The 18251-nt window shown below is 45.8% G+C and overlaps 1 protein-coding gene across 8 annotated transcripts in view; it reads left to right on the top strand.

The window, feature by feature from the left end:
- The window catches only part of LOC140211920 (small conductance calcium-activated potassium channel protein 3-like), a 139720-nt gene that overhangs the window by 26839 nt on the left and 94630 nt on the right, over nt 1-18251 (top strand). Inside the window, exon 3 of one of the 8 annotated variants that reach the window (XM_072282177.1) lies at nt 8103-8235. The exons of the other annotated variants lie outside the window; for them this stretch is intronic. Coding sequence (XP_072138278.1) covers nt 8103-8235 — 133 coding nt within the window. The remainder of the gene's footprint in view (nt 1-8102; nt 8236-18251) is intronic. 8 annotated transcript variants of the gene reach the window in all.

The raw sequence follows: 18251 nt of genomic DNA, 5'->3' as shown, positions 1-18251 counted from the left end.
CCGCTCCCTGGATTACAAATTGATAGTAAATATTAAAAACTTAAATTATAAATCATAAATAGAAAATAGAAAAATGGAAAGTAAGGTAGTGCAGAAAAACCGAGAGGCAGGTTCGGATATTTGGAGGGTACGGCCCAGATCCGGGTCAGGATCCGTTCAGCAGTCTTATCACATTTGGAAAGAAGCTGTTCCCAAATCTGGCCGTATGAGTCTTCAAGCTCCTGAGCCTTCTCCCCGAGGGGAGGGGTACGAAAAGTGTGTTGGCTGGGTGGGTCGTGTCCTTGATTATCCTGGCAGCACTGCTCCGACAGCGTGCGGTATAAGCAGTGAGAGGTGAAAGGGAGATGGGAGTGTTCTCAGAGTCAAGTTTATAATAACTGACGTAAGTGACAGCAGTGTAGTTCAAAACCTAACAATTACACTTAAGTTGCAATAAATAAAACCTCATGCCACCTGGCTGTGTCCTGCTGTTATCAGACTGTTGAACGGACTCCTGTACGATGAGATGGGCTGTTGGCCTCGCAATCTGCAGAATCTCGATTACGATCTTGCACTTTATCGTTGATCTGCTCTGCCCTTTATCAGTAGCTTTCGCACTTTATTCCACTGTTGTTTCACCTTGTACACTGTGTAATGATTTAATCTGTATGAATAGCATGCATGACGAGCTTTTCACTGTATGTTGGTACATGGCCCTCCGTTGGCCAGGGTCGACCGTAGACGCTGTGTCCCAGCTGTCTGTTTTACACGAGCCAGGGCAGTGCGGTATGGAGAGCAAGCTGTTGCCAGTGTAGCAGGCTCCCCCTCTCCATGAACCTGATGAATCCAAAGAAATGGCAGAGACCGGTACAGTTTGGCACCAGTGGTGTCGTAGGAGTTGCCAGTCAACATTGAACTCAATGTAGAGGCCTTGGGAACTTCAGCTTCGAATTTTTCCTCGGGGGTTTACTCCCAAAGTGTTCCCCATGGGTGGGTTCAACCACAGCACAGAGATCAGAGTTTTCCTTCTAGATGAGCAGCCGACCACGGTTGATGAGTACCATATACCCAAGGTGACTGCTTTTAAGGCACCAGAAACCCGCCTTTGGCCCGTCTCCTGTCAGTAGAAACGATTCCATTGGGCTTAGTATCTAAGCCACACGTCAAGGCCAGGAGCTGGACTTGGTTGTCAGAGGCTCTTTGGGAAGCACGCCATTAGGAGTGTTTAATAGGTAGTGGGAGCTTATCCACACTACAACTCCTGGCTGTGACAACCTTAAAACCATTGCGACATTTGACAATAAACCAATACCAATTTTCTATCTCTGGCGATCAGGCCAGAGAGCCGGGAAAGACAAATACTACTCCCATGTTGGCGTAACCTTGGTCTGGGACAGAATTATTGATTATCTGGAGGAAAATTTTAATACTTGTTGCTAAGTGAGAATGTTTTATTAATGAGATAATGTGAATGAACCTTCTCATTAAGTCAGGCCTGCATAGATTTGTCAAGTGTTTTGTCATCTTTTACCCAGTTTTAATCCAATGTTCTGCAGTGGATTTCCGACAACGACGAAGCAAGTGCCTTATAAAGTTCAAAGTAAATTTATTATCAAAGTACATACAATATGTGTCTACACTGAGATTCATTATCTTGCAGGCGTTCACAGATACAATTAAATACAATAGAATCAATGAAAAGCTACACAAAATATTGACAAACAACCAATGTGCAGAAGGAAACAAATTGAAAATAAAAAAACAAATAATAAGTAAATAAACTTTGAAAATTAAAACAGATCAATAAGTAAATTAAAACAAATCAAAGCTTGCAGAGAGATTTAGGCCAGTTAGAAGAGTCGGCTGAAAGATGGCAAATGGAGTTTGATGCTGAAAAATGTGAGGTGCTACATTTCGGTAGGACTAATCAAAACAGGACATACATGGTAAATGGTAGGGCATTGAAGAATGCAGTAGAACAGAGGGATCTAGGAATAATGGTGCATAGTTCCCTGAAGGTGGAATCTCATGTGGATAGGGTAGTGAAGAAAGCTTTTGGTATGCTGGCGTTTATAAATCAGAGCATTGAGTATAGGAGTTGGGATGTAATGTTGAAATTGTACAAGGCATTGGTGAGGCCAAATTTGGAGTATTGTGTACAGTTCTGGTCACCGAATTATAGGAAAGATGTCAATAAAATTGAGAGAGTACAGAGGAGATTTACTAAAATGTTGCCTGGGTTTCATCTCCTAAGTTACAGAGAAAGGTTGAACAAGTTAGGTCTTTATTCTTTGTAGAAGGTTGAGGGGGGACTTGATAGAGGTATTTAAAATTATGAGGAGGATAGATAGAGTTGACGTGGGTAGGCTTTTTCCATTGAGAGTGGGGGAGATTCAAACAAGAGGACATGAGTTGAGTTAAAGGGCAAAAGTTTAGGGGTAACATGAGGGGGAACTTCTTTACTCAGAGAGTGGTAGCTGTGTGGAACGAGCTTCCAGCGGAAGTGGTTGAGGCAGGTTTGATGTTGTTGTTTAAAGTTAAATTGGATAGACATATGGACAGGAAGGGAATGGAGGGTTATGGGCTGAGTGCAGGTTGGTGAGACTAGGATAGGGTAAGAGTTCGGCGTGGACTAGAAGGGCCGAGATGGCCTGTTTCCATGCTGTAATTGTTATATGGTTATGGTTAAATAATACTGAGAGTTGCGGAGTCCTTGAAAGTGAGTCCTTAGGTTGTGGAGTCGGTCTTGAGGTGAGTGAAGTTGTCCACGCCGGTTCAGGAGCCTAATAGTTGAGGTGTAATAGCTGTTCCTGAACCTGGTGGTGTGGGACCTAAAGATCTGGTACCTCCGGGCTGATGGATGTAGTGAAAAGAGCATGGCCTGGCTGGTGAGGGGCCTTGAAGATGGACGCTGCTTTCTTGTGACAGCACTCCTTGTAGATGTGCTCAGTGGTGGGGAGGGAGGGCTTTTCCTGTGATGGACTGGACTGTGTCCACCCCTTACTGTATTTTTTTAAAGGGAGTTTGAGAGCCTTGTTTCTGTGTTGGGTAATGAGGGATTGTGGTCAATGGTTGCTCTTCAGACCGGGGGAAGGCCTGTAGTTGTTTGTCAGTGATCGGTGTTGGGATCAATGCTGTATTTAGTTAATGATGGAGCAGGTCACAGTTTGTAAGCTTGCAGATGACACGTGGCATTGCTGAATTGTCAACGCAGTGGAGGGGATGGTTTAAAAAAAACTGCAGAAGCGTTCTATAAAGTCTGGGGGAACGAGCAAAGCATGAAGCTGAATGTGGAGAAACGTGAGGCGATGCCTTGTCGTAGGAAGGTTGAGGTGGCCATGAAAGAAAGGACACTTCTCAAAGGGATGGCTGGACAAGGTGCGAATGTACAGCACTGAAAATGGCAGGGCTAGGTGAGAGATTAGTAAAGTTTACATAATTCTGAAACGCTGTCATGTTCAGTCCCAAGCCGAGCTGCAAGAGAATTGGGTACGGGGCTAGCTATCCCATCTCATTTAAAAAACTGTTGTCCTCCCTTCTGGGACAGAAAGGATCTTTGAAGGTGGGCTTTCCAGTTGTCCCTAGGTGTAGACTTGAAGGGGATAACTAGGAAGACTTGAAGGGCAGAGGACTCTGACAAGCTGCTGTCGGCAGCCTATATGCAGTAGGAGTCATGAGCTAAGAGGAGATAATTATGGATTTGAATTGAATATCGAAGAGAGCAAAGCTATGCTACTGAGTCCAGTTTTTTTATGATGAAGGTTCAGAAGCCAAGAATAATGCATAAAATGTATTGGGTATGATTTTATTAAGTGTTACAGCAGCAATAGTCAAACAAAAAAGATGTGCCAGGAGAACGAAGAAAAATAAACTAAAGTAAAAACCGTCATGGTCATCTCCTACTTGGGCTAAAGGTAACAACATTCCAGTGGTAACAGTTAACCTATAGTTAATTATAGGTAAAATAACTATTACAGCTTGTTATCAGAATTTTGTTATCTTAGGTGGCCTGACACCTATTGAAAAGCAAGAAGTTTCTGGAAAAATGCAGAAGCAGCTGTACTATAATTACAGTGAAATTCACTGAGCACTCACATGTGTAGAAATGGTTATATATAAACTATCAAGCATGGGAAAGTAAAACTGCAAGAAAAATAATTCTGCACACCCTGAGCTAACAACTTCAAACTTTAAGCACGCTGGCTAGTCTCAGTGATGGTATTGTCTTTGAATAAAGTGGTTGCCTTGTTAATTGAAGGATGTGAAGAATTTTGGAGAGGGTCTGGAAAAGCTTCCAAGAATGGTAACGCACATCAAAGTTGCTGGTGAACGCAGCAGGCCAGGCAGCATCTCTAGGAAGAGGTACAGTCGACGTTTTGGGCCGAGACCCTTCGTCAGGACTAACTGAAGGAAGAGTTAGTAGAGTTTTGAAAGTGGGAGGGGGAGGGGGAGATCCAAAATGATTAGGAGAAGACAGGAGGGGGAGGGATGGAGCCAAGAACTGGACAGGTGATAGGCAAAAGGGATACGAGAAGATCATGGGACAGGAGGTCCGGGGAGAAAGACAGGGGGGAGGGGAACCCGGAGGATGGGCAAGGGGTATAGTCAGAGGGAGAAAAAGGAGAGCGAGAGAAAGAATGTGTGTATAAAAATAAATAACGGATGGGCCTCCCCCTCCTGTCTTCTCCTATCATTTTGGATCTCCCCCTCCCCCTCCCACTTTCAAATCTCTTACTAACTCTTCCTTCAGTTAGTCCTTACAGAGGATCTCGGCCCGAAACGTCGACTGTACCTCTTCCTAGAGATGCTGCCTGGCCTGCTGCGTTCACCAGCAACTTTGATGTGTGTTGCTTGAATTTCCAGCATCTGCAGAATTCCTGTTGTTTGCGTTTTTCCAAGAATGGTGTCCTGTGCAGAGCAATATTTGAGTATTAGAGAGGCTGCACGGGTTTTCTTTCAGGAAATGACACCAAGGGGAGTTCAGAGAGAAATATATAAAAGTGACAAAGTGTGCATTGTGGGAGATGGTTCTTTCGGGTATGGGGGTGAGGGCGACACAATAGAGGAGGAGGAAGTCCCTGCCGTGGTGTGGAGCTGGAATCCAGACGTACTTCTTGCAGCTGTGATGGGGACCGGTTCTGTGATTGCCTTCAGGATGTGAGATTCAAAGTCAGGTTTATTGTCACTGATGTATGGAGTTCCCAATGATGGCAGTAATGAGAAGAGGCCTCCGATGGTGATTGTGCTCAGTGATGGATGCCCCTTCTCCGTGGGAGGACGTCAAGTGTAATAATATATAGAAACACAATCTTGCAAAGCTGCAGATAAGAGACTGGAGAGGGGAGCCACTGTCTTTCTCTGGTATGAAGACGATGTGTCAAATGGCCTTGTGCACCGTGACTTTTCTAACACTGTTTGCTTCTTCAATGTTATCAGAAGATTGGAGCAGAATTGGATCATTTAGCCCGTCAGGTCTGCTCTGCTATCCAACTGCCTCTAACTTTTTTTTCGCAACCCAATTCTTCTCCTGTATCTCCCTTTCCAATCATGAACTTATCAATTATTGCCTTAATTGCATAACTAGGATTCCACACCGATCTGTGGCAACAAATTTCAGAGATACACCACCTCTGGCTGAAGAAATTCCTTCTCATCTCCATTCTAAAGGGATGCCTCTTTATTCTGAGGCTGTGCCCTCTGGCCCTAGATTCCCCCACTATAGGAAACATCCTCTCCATGTCCACTCTATCCAGGTCTTTCAATATTCGATAGATTTTAATGAGATTCTCCCCCCATCTTTTGTCTGAGGCTGTGCCCCGGATCCTAGATATTCCTACTAATGGAAACATTTCTTTTGGCTTTGGTTTATTATTGACATCCATACTGAGATGGGAGTGGAAAAACTTGTGTACTCTCCTTGAAGGTGGCTACACAGGTCGGTAAGTTGGTGAAGAAGACTTGCGGAATGCTTGCTTTTATTAGTTGAGGCATTGGATTCAAAAGTTGGGAGGTGATGTTGCCACTTTATAAAACCCTGGTTAGGCTGCATCTGGAGTATTGCACACAGTTCTGGTTACCCCGCTGTAGGAAGGATGTTGAGGTTTCGGAGAGGGCGCAGAAGAGGTTTACCAGGATGCTGCTTGGTTTGGAGGGCATGTGCTACCACGAGAGGCTGGATAAACTTGGGTTGTTTTCTCTGAGCATTGGAGGCTGAGGGGAGATCTCCTAGAACTTTACAAGATTATGAGAGGCACAGATAGACCTCTCTTTCCCAAGTTTGAAATGTCTCATACCAGAGGGCATGCATTTAAAGTGAGAGAGTGTAGGTTCAAGTGGGATGTGAGGGGTAAGTTTTTTTACTGAGAGGTGGATGCCTGCAATGTACTGCCTGGTGTGGCAGAAGCAAATACGTTAGAGGCCTTTAGATGGGCACATGAATATGAGCAAGATGGAGGGATATGGATATCGTGTAGGTAGGGTGGAGTGGGTGTTGTGATTTGTTTTTTAGCTGGTTTGGCACAACATTGTAGACTAAACGGCCTGTTCCTGAGCTGTACTGTTCTATGTTCAGTCTGATCTTTACCCAGTACTGTACACTGAGTACAAGGTAAAGCAATAACAAAGTGCAGAATGAAGTGTAACAGCTACAGAGAAAGGGCTGTGCAGCTAAACAATAAGATGCAAGGTCATAACGAGGGAGACTGAGGTCAGAAGTCCATTGTATTGCACTGGGGGCAATTCAATAATCAGAACAGTGGGGTAGAATCTGCCCGTGAGCCCGATGGTATGTGCCCTCAGGCTTGTGTACCTGCTGATTGATTGGGGGCGGGGGGAGTTGATAGAATACCTGGGGGGAGATGGGGTTCTTGATTCCGCTGGCTGCTTTACCGAGGCAGTGAGAAGTGTAGACAGAGTCCATGGAGGGGCGGCTGGTTTCTGTGATGTGCTGAACTGGGTTCACAACTCTCTGCAGTTTCTTGTGGTTATGTCCACTCTATTTTGAGTTATAACTGAGCCAAGGTGGACCCCGTCCACCCCTGACATTCTATCTTCTTGCCCCCATCCCCCCCCCCCAAATCAAGCAGCAGGTACACAAGCCTGAAAGCACATACCACCAGGCTCAAGGGTAGATTCTACCCCACTGTTCTGATTATTGAGTTGCCCCTAGTACAATATTCAATGGGCCGAATGGCTAATTCTGCTCCTATGTCTTGTGGGCTTGATTGCCAGATTTAAGACATGGAACTGGTAAAGCACCAATTGTGGGAGTGTCTGCCAGATCTTCTAGCTGCTTGGCACTGAGAATTTAGCGATGCAGCTCTTGTAACTGTCCCCATTCTTAATCACTTTAAGATCCAAATCGCCTCTTCCACTACGGAAATTGTTCTGCGGGACTGAACCTCTGAGTGTTAGGTAACGCTCCCCGCAGATTGCCAATGGCTGTGAAATCCTCTCCCTGCCAGCACCATAACAGGAACTGCTCTGAGCTTGTGAATTGTGGTTCAGTTACAATATTTCATTAATAAAATATTCCCACCTAGTAACAGCAGAGACGGATGAAATATTAAAATGTTCCCCTCGGGGTGAGGGGTGACGATGCTGAAGAGGGCTCCCTACGCCCAGCACCCGTGAAATTCCACGCCCCCGAACAGAAAATATGTTCTCTCTGTTGCTGATTGTGAGAAATAATTAAAAGTATCCGGGCAGAATCACAATCAGGTTCATTATCGTGAAATTTCAAACACAGGAAACTCAGCAACACACGCAAATGTTGGAGGAACTCAGCAGGTCAGGCAGCATCCTTGGAAACGAGTTACTGCTCTGGGCCGAGACCTTTTGTCAGGAATTGTTTATTCCCCTCCGGAGATGCTGTCTGATGTACTGAGTCCCTCCAACATTTTGTGTGTGTTGGTGTGAAGTTTGTTGTTTTGCAGCAGCACGGTGCAAGGGATAAAATGTACTATAAATTGTCATTACAAAATGTATATTTAAAAACAATCAAATAAGTGCTGCAAAAAAGACCAAAGTAGTGAGATATTGTTTCCTGGGTTCATGGATTATTCAGAAATCTGACAGTGGAGGGGAAGAACCTGTTCCTAAAACACTTGAGTGTGTGCCTTCAGGCTGTTGTCCCTCCTCCCTGGCTGTAGTAATCAGAAGGAGGCATGTCCTGGTGATGAGGTTCTTAATGATGGATGCTGTCGCCTTGGAAATTTTGATGCTGTCTTCTGGCGGGGAAGGCTGTCCAGGGAGAAAGTGAGTATCTGGACTGAGCGGCCAGTGGAAGTGCTGAAGCCGGGTCCAACTGCAACATTTAAAAGGCGTTTGGGTGGGTACACAGAGTGGGAGGGCTTGGGGGGTTATTGGCTGCATGTGGGCAATTGGTTCGAGCAATGTGGTCGGGGTGGACCAGATAGGTCAAAGGGCCAGTTTCCGGCCTGTGTGACCCTGACTTTATGACTGTGAAGATGGCCGGGCCTACAACTGTCTGGAGCCGGTCAGAATGCTCTCCACTGTACATCATAATGTCGCAAGGGTCTTTGGTAACACGCCGTGCCCTCCGCAGTAGTGTAGTGGTTAGTATGATGCTATTATAACTCAGGGCATCGAGGTTCAGAGTCCGCGGTAAGGGGTTTCCCGTGTGCATGTGGGTTTCCTCCGGGTGCTTTGGTTTCCTCCCACAGTCCATAGGCCCGTGATGAGGCTGGCGTTTGTTCTGTGGCGAGACTGAAAGGGCCTGTTCAGCGCTGTATCTCTAAATAAATAACTAAATAACTCCTACCGAGGCTGGAGATCGATTGGCAGAGGAGGCTGCACCAGCCGTGATTCCGTCTCCCCGCTCGTTATCTTCAAAACACCTCGAGCATCGGGGAATGGCAGTCGCTGAAGGTTGGCTGAGGGCAGGGGGAGTCGATGGGACTCCAGTGAGCAAGTCAAGTTCAAAGTCAGAGTATCAAAGCACACACATGTCACCTTGCAATGGTCCCTCTAATTGTACTGAGAATGTGAGTTACCGGATCATTGGAAGTGTATCTACAGGGTGTGGAATTGGCTCGGAGTTGAGGTGAGTGAAGTTGTCCACACTGGTGCAGGTGGGTAGGGTTACTTCCTGTATCAGAAGGCTTTAGTGTCATTGTCGTTTAGACTAACCAGCAGAAATCTTGCCACCATCCCCCACCTCACAACGGCACCGTGAGGCCACACCGTCCGCTGGGGCGTGCCTCCCTCAGTCCGACCCCTCTGTCAGTATGACATCACCTCTGACCCCTTCTCCACGCCCCTCCCCCGAAAGGCCAAGTGGCTACCACAGGGTCCCAACATTCAGTCTGGGGCAATAATACCTTCTCCCTCTCCTCGTTCCTCAGCTTTCTCCGGAAGCAGCAACCTTTCTCTGATTTAGTCATGTTGGGACACTGAGCTCTCCTTGGCCGCCTTTTGTTCCTACCTCTCTGGTTTGGGACATTAACCCTTACCTCCCCCCTTTATCATCTCTGCTCTTGGGGTAGGGAACCCTGTTTTGTTCCCATCCTTCCCATTGTGACAAATCACACCCCCTCCCCACCTGTCTTTGATCTCCAATCCCGATCTTTGGTCCCAACCTTAACTTTCGAAATGGCCACTCCTGACTGAGCTGAGAGGACTACCCGTCGAGTGACCTAGCTCCTCACTCCCTCCTCTACTCTTCCCCTACCCCTTCTCAAACTGGAGGGAGAACACCAACCCCTCCACACCTCCCCTCTTCTCGGATCCACTTGAACTAAGCCAGAAGGCGTGTTAGGAATTATTCCTAGGGGACTAGAGTATAACAGTAAGGATGTAATGCTGAGGTTTTAAAAGGCATTGGTCAGGTCACATTTGGAATACGGTGAGTATTTTTCGGCCTTGTACCCAAGAAACAATGTGCTGGCATTGGAGAGGGTTTAGAGGCAGTTCACGAGAATGATCCCGGGAATGAGAGGGTTAATGTACAAAGAGCATTTGATGGCTCTGGGTATGCACTTGTTTTGAAGAATGAGGGAGGGACCTAATTGAAACCTACTAAATATTAAAAGGCTTGGATAGGGTGGGCGTGGAGAGGATGTTTTCAATAGTGGGAGAGTCTTGGACCAGAGGGCACAGTCTCAGAATAGAAGGCTCTCCTTTTAGAACAAAAAATGAAGAGGAATTTTTTTTTTTAGCCAGAGAGTGGTGAATCTGTGGAATTCCTTGTCACAGGCGGCTGTGCAGGCCAAGTCATTGGACAGGTTCCTGATCAGTAGGGGTGTCAAAGGTTATGGGGAGAAGGGACGAGAAAGCAGTTGAGAGGGGAAGTAAATCGGCTATCATCGAATGGTAGAGCAGACTCGATGGGCCAAATGGCCTAATTCTACTCCTATGTCTTATGGTCTATCTTAAATCTGTGCTGGTGCTAGGTTTCAGATTTATACCGAACATTACAACGCAGTACAGGCTCTCGGGCCCATGATGTTCTGACCTTTCAACCTGCTCCAAGGTCGATCTTGCCCGAGGAAGATCAACAAGTTAGTGAGGGACAGCACGGAACCCTGTTTTTTTCTCTTCTACAAGGACAGTGACTGCAGCCTCGATTGCTTTACCGTGCTGGGTTTCCATGACGACTATAACTCTTGACTCGGAGGGCACAGATGCGCCAATGGTTTTCTCTGGGCTTTTGAGCTCGAGCCCGCGACTCATTGTAATGCTGCCTTTGTTTTCGAGGCTTTCTCCGCACTTGCAAATGAAAACAAAGTTTGGAGTCGTGTGCTTCCATGGAGAATTCTCTGAGGTTGCTAAACCTTGATGCTGGATGGAGGGTGGGGGTGAGTTTTACACACCGGAGAGTGACAAGTACTAAATGGCAGGGTAGGGGAAGTGGAGGTGATGTGCAAGCCCCCACCCCCACACCTACTCTTGCTCCTGTGAGCAGTCTGCAGATGGGGGAAAAAGCAATAAGTAATATTTTGGAGGCTTTCTCCTCCCACCCCCCCCCCCCATACTCAATGCTTCTACCCCTCCGCCATCATCGGTCCACAAGCACTTTTGTCTTTTCCAGTGTTTATTTTTGTATCTTAGAATAATTCTTGCACTGTACTTCTTCCTCAAAGCAACACATTCCACAGCATACAGTACCGGGCAAAAGTCTTGTGTGTGTGTGTATAATATATATAGCTAGGGTGTCTGAGACTTTGCACAATACTGCTGCAAAACATATTTATGACATCTGTGTGTGATTATAAACCTGATTCTAATATGAGCCTCTGTTGTGGACTGAGAATGGGATGGGGGCAGGGAGAGGGGATTTCTGGTTGGGAAAAGGAGGAGGGAGCAGGAAGCACCAAAGAGACTTTCTATAATGATCAATAAACCAACTGCTGGGAATCAAATGATCTTGCCGGGTGTCTCAGGGCTGGGTGTGCCTGTACATGCGCTGTCCCCTCACCCCCGACATGCCTCCTCTGCCGCCTGTCCCACACCTCTCCCACGGTACTCCACCCTCGTCATTTTTGTCTTTCAATATTTTTATTAATTTATATATATATATATAAGAATACAGAGTACAGGAAAAAATATATATGTCAATACATTAAGCTAATTCACATATAAAGACTCCTTGCCCTATATTTGCACGTCAATTAGTTTGTAACTTTGAAAAATAAAAATTAAATTATTTTTCAAACATCCAGATTTGCAAGCTGTGTCTCTGCTCCATGTTGACAAAGGTCTTGGGGACCCTAACCTGATTTATATACAGTCTGTGTCCAAGACTTTGGCACAGTACTGTAGGTCAGTGATGATAAACCTGATTTTGATTCCTCTCATTATCAGGGAGGAGGTACGTGAGCCCAAAGACACTCACTCCACATTTTAGGATCAGCATCTTCCCCTCTGCCATCAGATTTCTGAATGGACAATGAACACCACTGTGTTATGCATCTTTAGCACAATTTATAGTTTGTCTTGCACTGTACCGCTGCCACAAAATAACAAATTTAACGGCATGCCTGATTCTGAGAAATGTCCCCAGTAGTTTCCACTGAACCTGGTGGATGCAGACGGGAGCCTGTTTAAATGAATGAATTTCCTGATGGAGGGTCTCGGAACAACGACCATTTATTCCTCTCCATAAATGCTGCCTGACTTGCTGAGTTCCTCCAGCATTTTGTGTGTGTGTGTTGCCTGTTTAAATCCCCTGGATTTCTATCAGGTGTTTGCACCCTGAGAGTGCGGGCAGTAGTTACTGTGCCCTCACCTCTGTGAACGTGTCCTGGTACTGAAAGCCCACAGGACACCCATGTGTACGCACCCTGAATATTCCACTACCATCCCTCGATGCAGGCAAGCCTTTAGTGTGGTGTTTTTTGTAGATACAGTATATAGAACACTGGACTCAACATTGCAGCACAACACAGGCCCTTTGGAACCTCTTAATCTACTCAAAGTCAATTCAATCCTTCCCCCTGCATAGACCTCCATTTTTCCATAGACCTATCTAAGAGTTCCTTAAATTTCCCTAATGTATCTGCTTCCACTACCATTCCCGGTGTTTGAAGAAAACTTATTTCTGATATCCCCCCGAACCCCTACATTTTCCTCCAATCACCTTAAAATTATGGTATTAGTCATTTCTACTCTAGGTAAAAGTCTATCTCTCTCCTTTTGATCTGTACACCTCTGTCAAGTCACCTCTCAAACCTCCTTCACTCCAAAGAGCTCACTCAAGAAATCCTCATAAGACATGCTGTCCAATCCTGGCAGCATCCCGGTAAATCTCTTCTGCACCCTCCCTAAAGCTTCTGCCTCCTTCCTATAATGAGGTGACCAGAACTGCGGACAATACGCCAAGTCTCTCCTTGTGTTCAAGTTTCTACTCATGGTTAAGCATGCCCAGGGGATAGATGTCTTTGAACCTGAACAAAACGTTACATGAGCAGCGTGAGTTAACATCAAATTAACATAGATTGTATGCAAAATTGATTGCCAAAGTAGAATGGTTCGTTCCAGTGGAGAGAGAAAAAGAATCCGGTCTGAGTTTGCGTTAAGTTTTGTTCAAGAATCCAGTCTTCTAGGAAGTGCCATTGTGAGTAGTTTTGGAACTCTTATGTAAGAAAGGATGGGCTGGCGTTGGAGGGAAGGTCAAGAGATGGATCTAATGCAGGGGTGCCCAACCTTTTGCGGACTGGTTTAATATTGACGATATTCTTGCGGACCGGCCGACCCTGGTTGGGGGGTGGGTGGTGGTGTTCAACTTCAACACTGCGTGACAGGGGATGAGGAAAGGTGCAGCTGACTCATATCGTTTCCTCACGGCCCAGTGGTTGGGGACCACCGATTAAGAAGTACGTGGGGAGCATTTAACAGCTCTAGGCCTGTACTGGCTGGAGTTACAACGGTGAGGGGGATCTCACTGAAGCCCATCGGATATTGAAAGGCCGAGACAGAGTGGCTGTGGAGAGGGTGTTTCCAATAGTGAGAGAGTCCAGCACCAGATGGTAGGATGTCCTGTAGGACAGAGATGAGGAGGAATTTCTTTAGCCAGAGGATAGTGAGTCTGTTGAATTCATCGACACAGATGGCAGTGGAGGCCAAGTCATTGGGAATACTTAAGGTGGAGCATGGCAGGTTCTTGATTGATAAGGATGTCAAGAGGTTACGGGGAGAAGGCAGGAGAATGGGTTGGGAGGGATAATAAATCAACCATGTGATTGGTGGAACAGACTTGATGGGCTAAATTACCATGTCTTATGATCTGCTGTTTTCAGATACTAGCCTGTCCCCAAACTCCTCTTCCCACCACAGGGGGCACAGGTTTAAGGTGAGGGGGGAGGAATTAAAATTGTGCAAGTACAAGAAGCGAGAAATAAAACAAACAAAATACTAAATAAATAAACAATAAACATCGAGAACATGAGTTACAGAGTCCTTGAAATTGCTGTGGGGACAATTCAGTGCTGGGGTGAGTGAAATTATCCAAGTTGGTCCAGGAACCTGATGGTTGAGGGGTAATAACTGTTCCCGAACCTGGTGGCGTGAGTCCAGAGGTTGCTGTACCTTCTTCCTGATGGCGGCAGTACTAAGAGAGCCTGGCCCAGATTGGGGGGCGGGGGATAGTTGATATGGCACAGCTGTAACTCTGCTGAGGAAGTGTTAAGCCATCATTCCCTGCCTCTTGGGCGGATGTACGTGATACCACTCAATGACAGGTTTCTATTTATAACGTGCTTTTGAATCTGCAGGATATCCCAGTCTTATTTTTCCACAGAAATGCTGTCAAACAAAAGTTGGTGCCGTGCATCGTGAAGGAAGTTAGGGCAGATATCCAAAGAGGTGTATCACTTTATTCTGCATTGTTATTGTTTAATCTTGCGTAATGCACTGAGCAGTGAATTGAACTGGAAGCACGATATGTAACACACACGAAATGCGGGAGGAACTCGGCAGATCAGGCAGCATCTATGGAGGAGATTAAACGGTCAACGTTTCAGACCAAGAGCCTGCATCAGGGTTTCTGCCTGACTGGCCGAGTCTCTCCAGCATTTCAAAGTTCAAAAAGTTCAAAGGAAAATTGATTATCACAGTACATGTATGTCACCACATACAACCCTGAGATTCCTTTTTCTTGGGGGCAAACTTAGCAAATCTATAGAATAGTAACTGTAAACAGGATCAATGAAAGCACAAGTAGAACACAGAAGACAACAGGCCGTGCAAATGCAAGTATAAATAAATAGCAATAAATAACGAGATCATGAAATGACAAGGTAAGGAGTCCTTAAAGTGAGATAATTAGTTGTAGGAACATCTCAATAGTGAGTGTAGTTATCTTCTTTTGTTGAAGAGCCTGATGGTTGAGGGGTAGTAACTGTTCTTGAAGCTGGTGGTGCAAGTCCTGAGGCTCTTGTACCTTCTGTCTGGTGGCAGCAGTGAGAAAAGAGCATGGCCTGGATGTGGGAATATTTGATGATGGATGTTGCTTTCCTACAACAGTGTTTCATGTAGATGTGCTCAATGGTTGGGAGGGGTTTACCTCTGCAGATTCCTAAGGAAGTCGCTGTATGCTCCAATGTACGTACAACAAATAAATCTAGTCTCTTTATCTTTCTTTAGCCAGCAGCTGGAAGTGGATAGTGAGGTCATTAACTCCCAGTCCTTGAGGGAGATTGCCCTAGACGTGCTAACTGCCCGTCTCGGTGACTCCAATTCTGGGCTGGGTGTGTAATCATGGACAAAGCAAGAGCTAAAATAATGTCCAGGCAAGGATAGTACACAGATAGTGTGCAGTCAACTCAGGCAAGAAAGACCTTTGAAGGACATGCAACACACACAAAATGCTGGAGGAACTCAGCAGGTCAGGCAGCATCCATGGAAAAGAGTACAGTTGACGTTTCAGGCCGAGACCCTTCAGCAGGACTGGAGGAAAAAAAAGATGAGGAGTTGGAGAACATTCCTTCCCTTGGCACAGCAGGGGACCGGAGCCATTTGGAACATCAAGACATGGACTGGACAAATAGACTGGAGCCACTTGGCACACCAAGACATGGACTGGAGCCATTTGGCACACCAAGACAAGATAAGGATGCAAATGAAGGGTTCTAGGGTGACACTTACTATTGGTTGGTTACTTTCCTAATTCTGAAGTATTATTGGCCTTTAATGTGGAGATCCTATTGGCTATTAATACCCATATTATTGTAGCCTGGTGGGTGATTGATTGCGCAAATAAGACATTTGAACATGAACAAGTTCAATGTCAGCCATTACACAACTTCTGAATAAAACACAGATGGTCCATCTGTCCATCTGTCTGTCCTGAACTGTAATTCCACCCAGTTCCATCGACCTGCACCTGGACCATATCTCTCCATACCCTTCCCATCCACATACTTATCCAAACTTCTCCAAAAGTTGCGGTCCAGCCCACATCCACCACTTCCTCTGGCAGTTTGTTCCTCACTCTCGCCACCCTCTGAGTGAAGGAGATCCTGCTCATTTCTTTGTTGAGACTTCAGAACGGTTTGGTGACCAGGGCCACGCTGTTCTCCTTGTGCACCCGTAATCAAAGTGTGGCTGAGGAGCGGGAGCAAGTTAATCAGCAATGTCACCTACATCACACCTGGCCCTTGGTTCTGGCTGCATACCTGTCCACAGGTACCACTCTCCTTCTACGTTCTCTCTCATGGAAAGTCTGAAGCAGGGTTGCAATGGAACATTAGCATCAGCAATATGGGATTACCCCACACGTTGGCATAATCTGATCCTTTTCATAAACAATTTTTAGTTTAATCTCACATGCACCGATACAGATGCCATGACCATCAGGAAGGAGGTACAGGTCCCACACTCCCGGGTTAATACCTTTATGATCATGGAAGATAGAGCTCTACAGCAGGCCCTTCAGCCCACAATATTGTGCCAACATTTTACCACTCTCTAAGATTAAACTAACCCCTCCCTCCTACATAGCCCTCCACCTATGTACCTACCTAAGAGATTTTTAAATGCTCCTAATGCATCTGCCTTCACCATCACCCCCAGCAGAGCATTCCACACAGCCACCACTCTCCATGTAAAGATCTCACCTCTGACCTGCTCCCCTATACTACCCTCCAATCATCTTAAAATTATGCCCGCATATATTCCAGCAAGGAAAAAATTCTGACTGTCCACTCTTTTTAAGCCTCTTGTCATTTTATACACTTCTATTGAGTCACGTCTGAACCTACTTTGCTCCAAAGAGAAAATCCCTAGCTTACTCAATCGATCCTCGAAAGACATGCTGTCTAAGTCAGGCATCATCCTGGTAAATCTCCTCTGCACCCTCTCTAAAGCTTCCACATCTTTTAATAATAAGGCAGCCAGTGTGATAGTGATTGATCATGCAAATAAGGAGTTTGAACATGCACTAGGTAACCCATTGTTCAATATCTGTTTCCACTTGTTAATTCTGCATTAGAAAAGGCGTTTCTTTGTTCAGCGTTTAGAATGGTCTGCTGACGGGGACCATGCTGTTCCCTTTGTGCCCAAGGAAATAAAAGATTGTTTAAGCAGCAAGTGCAAGTTTTCAGAGAATCGGAGTCAGAATTAGGCTTACTATTACTAACATGCTGTGAAATTTGTGTTGCGGCAGCAGTATAGTGAAATACTACAAGTTACAACAAGTATAAAAAAATAAGTAAACAGTTTAAAGGAGCTAAATAGTGAGGTAGTGTTAATGGACGTTGAGAAATCTGATGGCAGAGGGGAGGAAGCTGTTCCTAAAACATTGAGTGTGTGTCTTCAGACTCCTGTACCTCCTCCCTGATGGTAGCAGTGAGAAGGGGGGGGCGTGGCCTGGGTGGTGAGGGTCCAGTTAATTGCAATGACATCCTCTTGTCCTTAACCACAAGCACAAGGCTATTCAGGAACAGTCCCAAGATAGCAACTAGTAGACGGCTGGGGAGAACTCGTGAATCTGATGAATGCTTTGGAAAGGGTGAGGTTAAAATGTATTCTTTGTTCTGGCAGCGAAGAGCGTTATAAATGGAGTCCCCATGCCGTGTAAGCTGGCGTTTATAGCGCTGTGTGAGAGAGTCAGACAGAGAGGCACTTCATTTCAAATGTGGTACTCAGTGGCCTTTTACTGGGAAGCTAATTAGTTATTTACTGGACTTTGATGTTGTTGCCCGGGCAACGGGAACAGCACACTGTGGTGTTCCGTGCTTGGAGTACAGCCGTGTTCACCCACTCGCTCACAACGTCCCCCTCAAGTCTCTCCCCTTGTCTGCCCCCCCACCCTCCATACCTTTCATCACCATCTCCCTTATTTTGCCCAATTCCAGTCATTATCCCAACACTTCTCCCTGCCGTTCCCCCCTCAACATCAGCCTCCCTCTCCAGCTGTCTCTCCTGTTTTCCCTTACTCACTTTCTCTCCCTTATTCTCTCTGTCTGTCTCTCCTTCCTCACTCTCTTTTTCTCACTCTTATTTTCTGTCTCTATCTCTTATTCTTTCCTCTCTCTTCTCTGTCTCTTTTCTTTCTTTGTCTGTCTCTGTCCTTTCTCCTTCCTCTCTCTTTCTCCCTATCTCTCCTCTCTTTTTCTGTGTGTCTGTCTGACTACCTCTCTCTCATTCTCTCTCTCTCTCTTACTCTCTGCAAACATCTTGTTCTCCCCAAAACATCTTATTCTTCCCGCCTCCCTGTTACTGACCCCACACACTCTTCCATTTGATTTCGGGTTCCTTCCCCTTGGGCTCTCGCTGTGTTTTCTTTGGCTTGCCTCTTGCCCAGCAGTAGTGAA

This window comes from Mobula birostris, chromosome 2 (genome assembly GCF_030028105.1).
Source record: "Mobula birostris isolate sMobBir1 chromosome 2, sMobBir1.hap1, whole genome shotgun sequence".
NCBI classification, from domain to species: Eukaryota; Metazoa; Chordata; class Chondrichthyes; order Myliobatiformes; family Myliobatidae; genus Mobula; species Mobula birostris.
The sequence above is the reverse complement of the archived record's forward strand: the minus strand, read 5'-3'. Positions and strand labels throughout refer to the sequence as shown.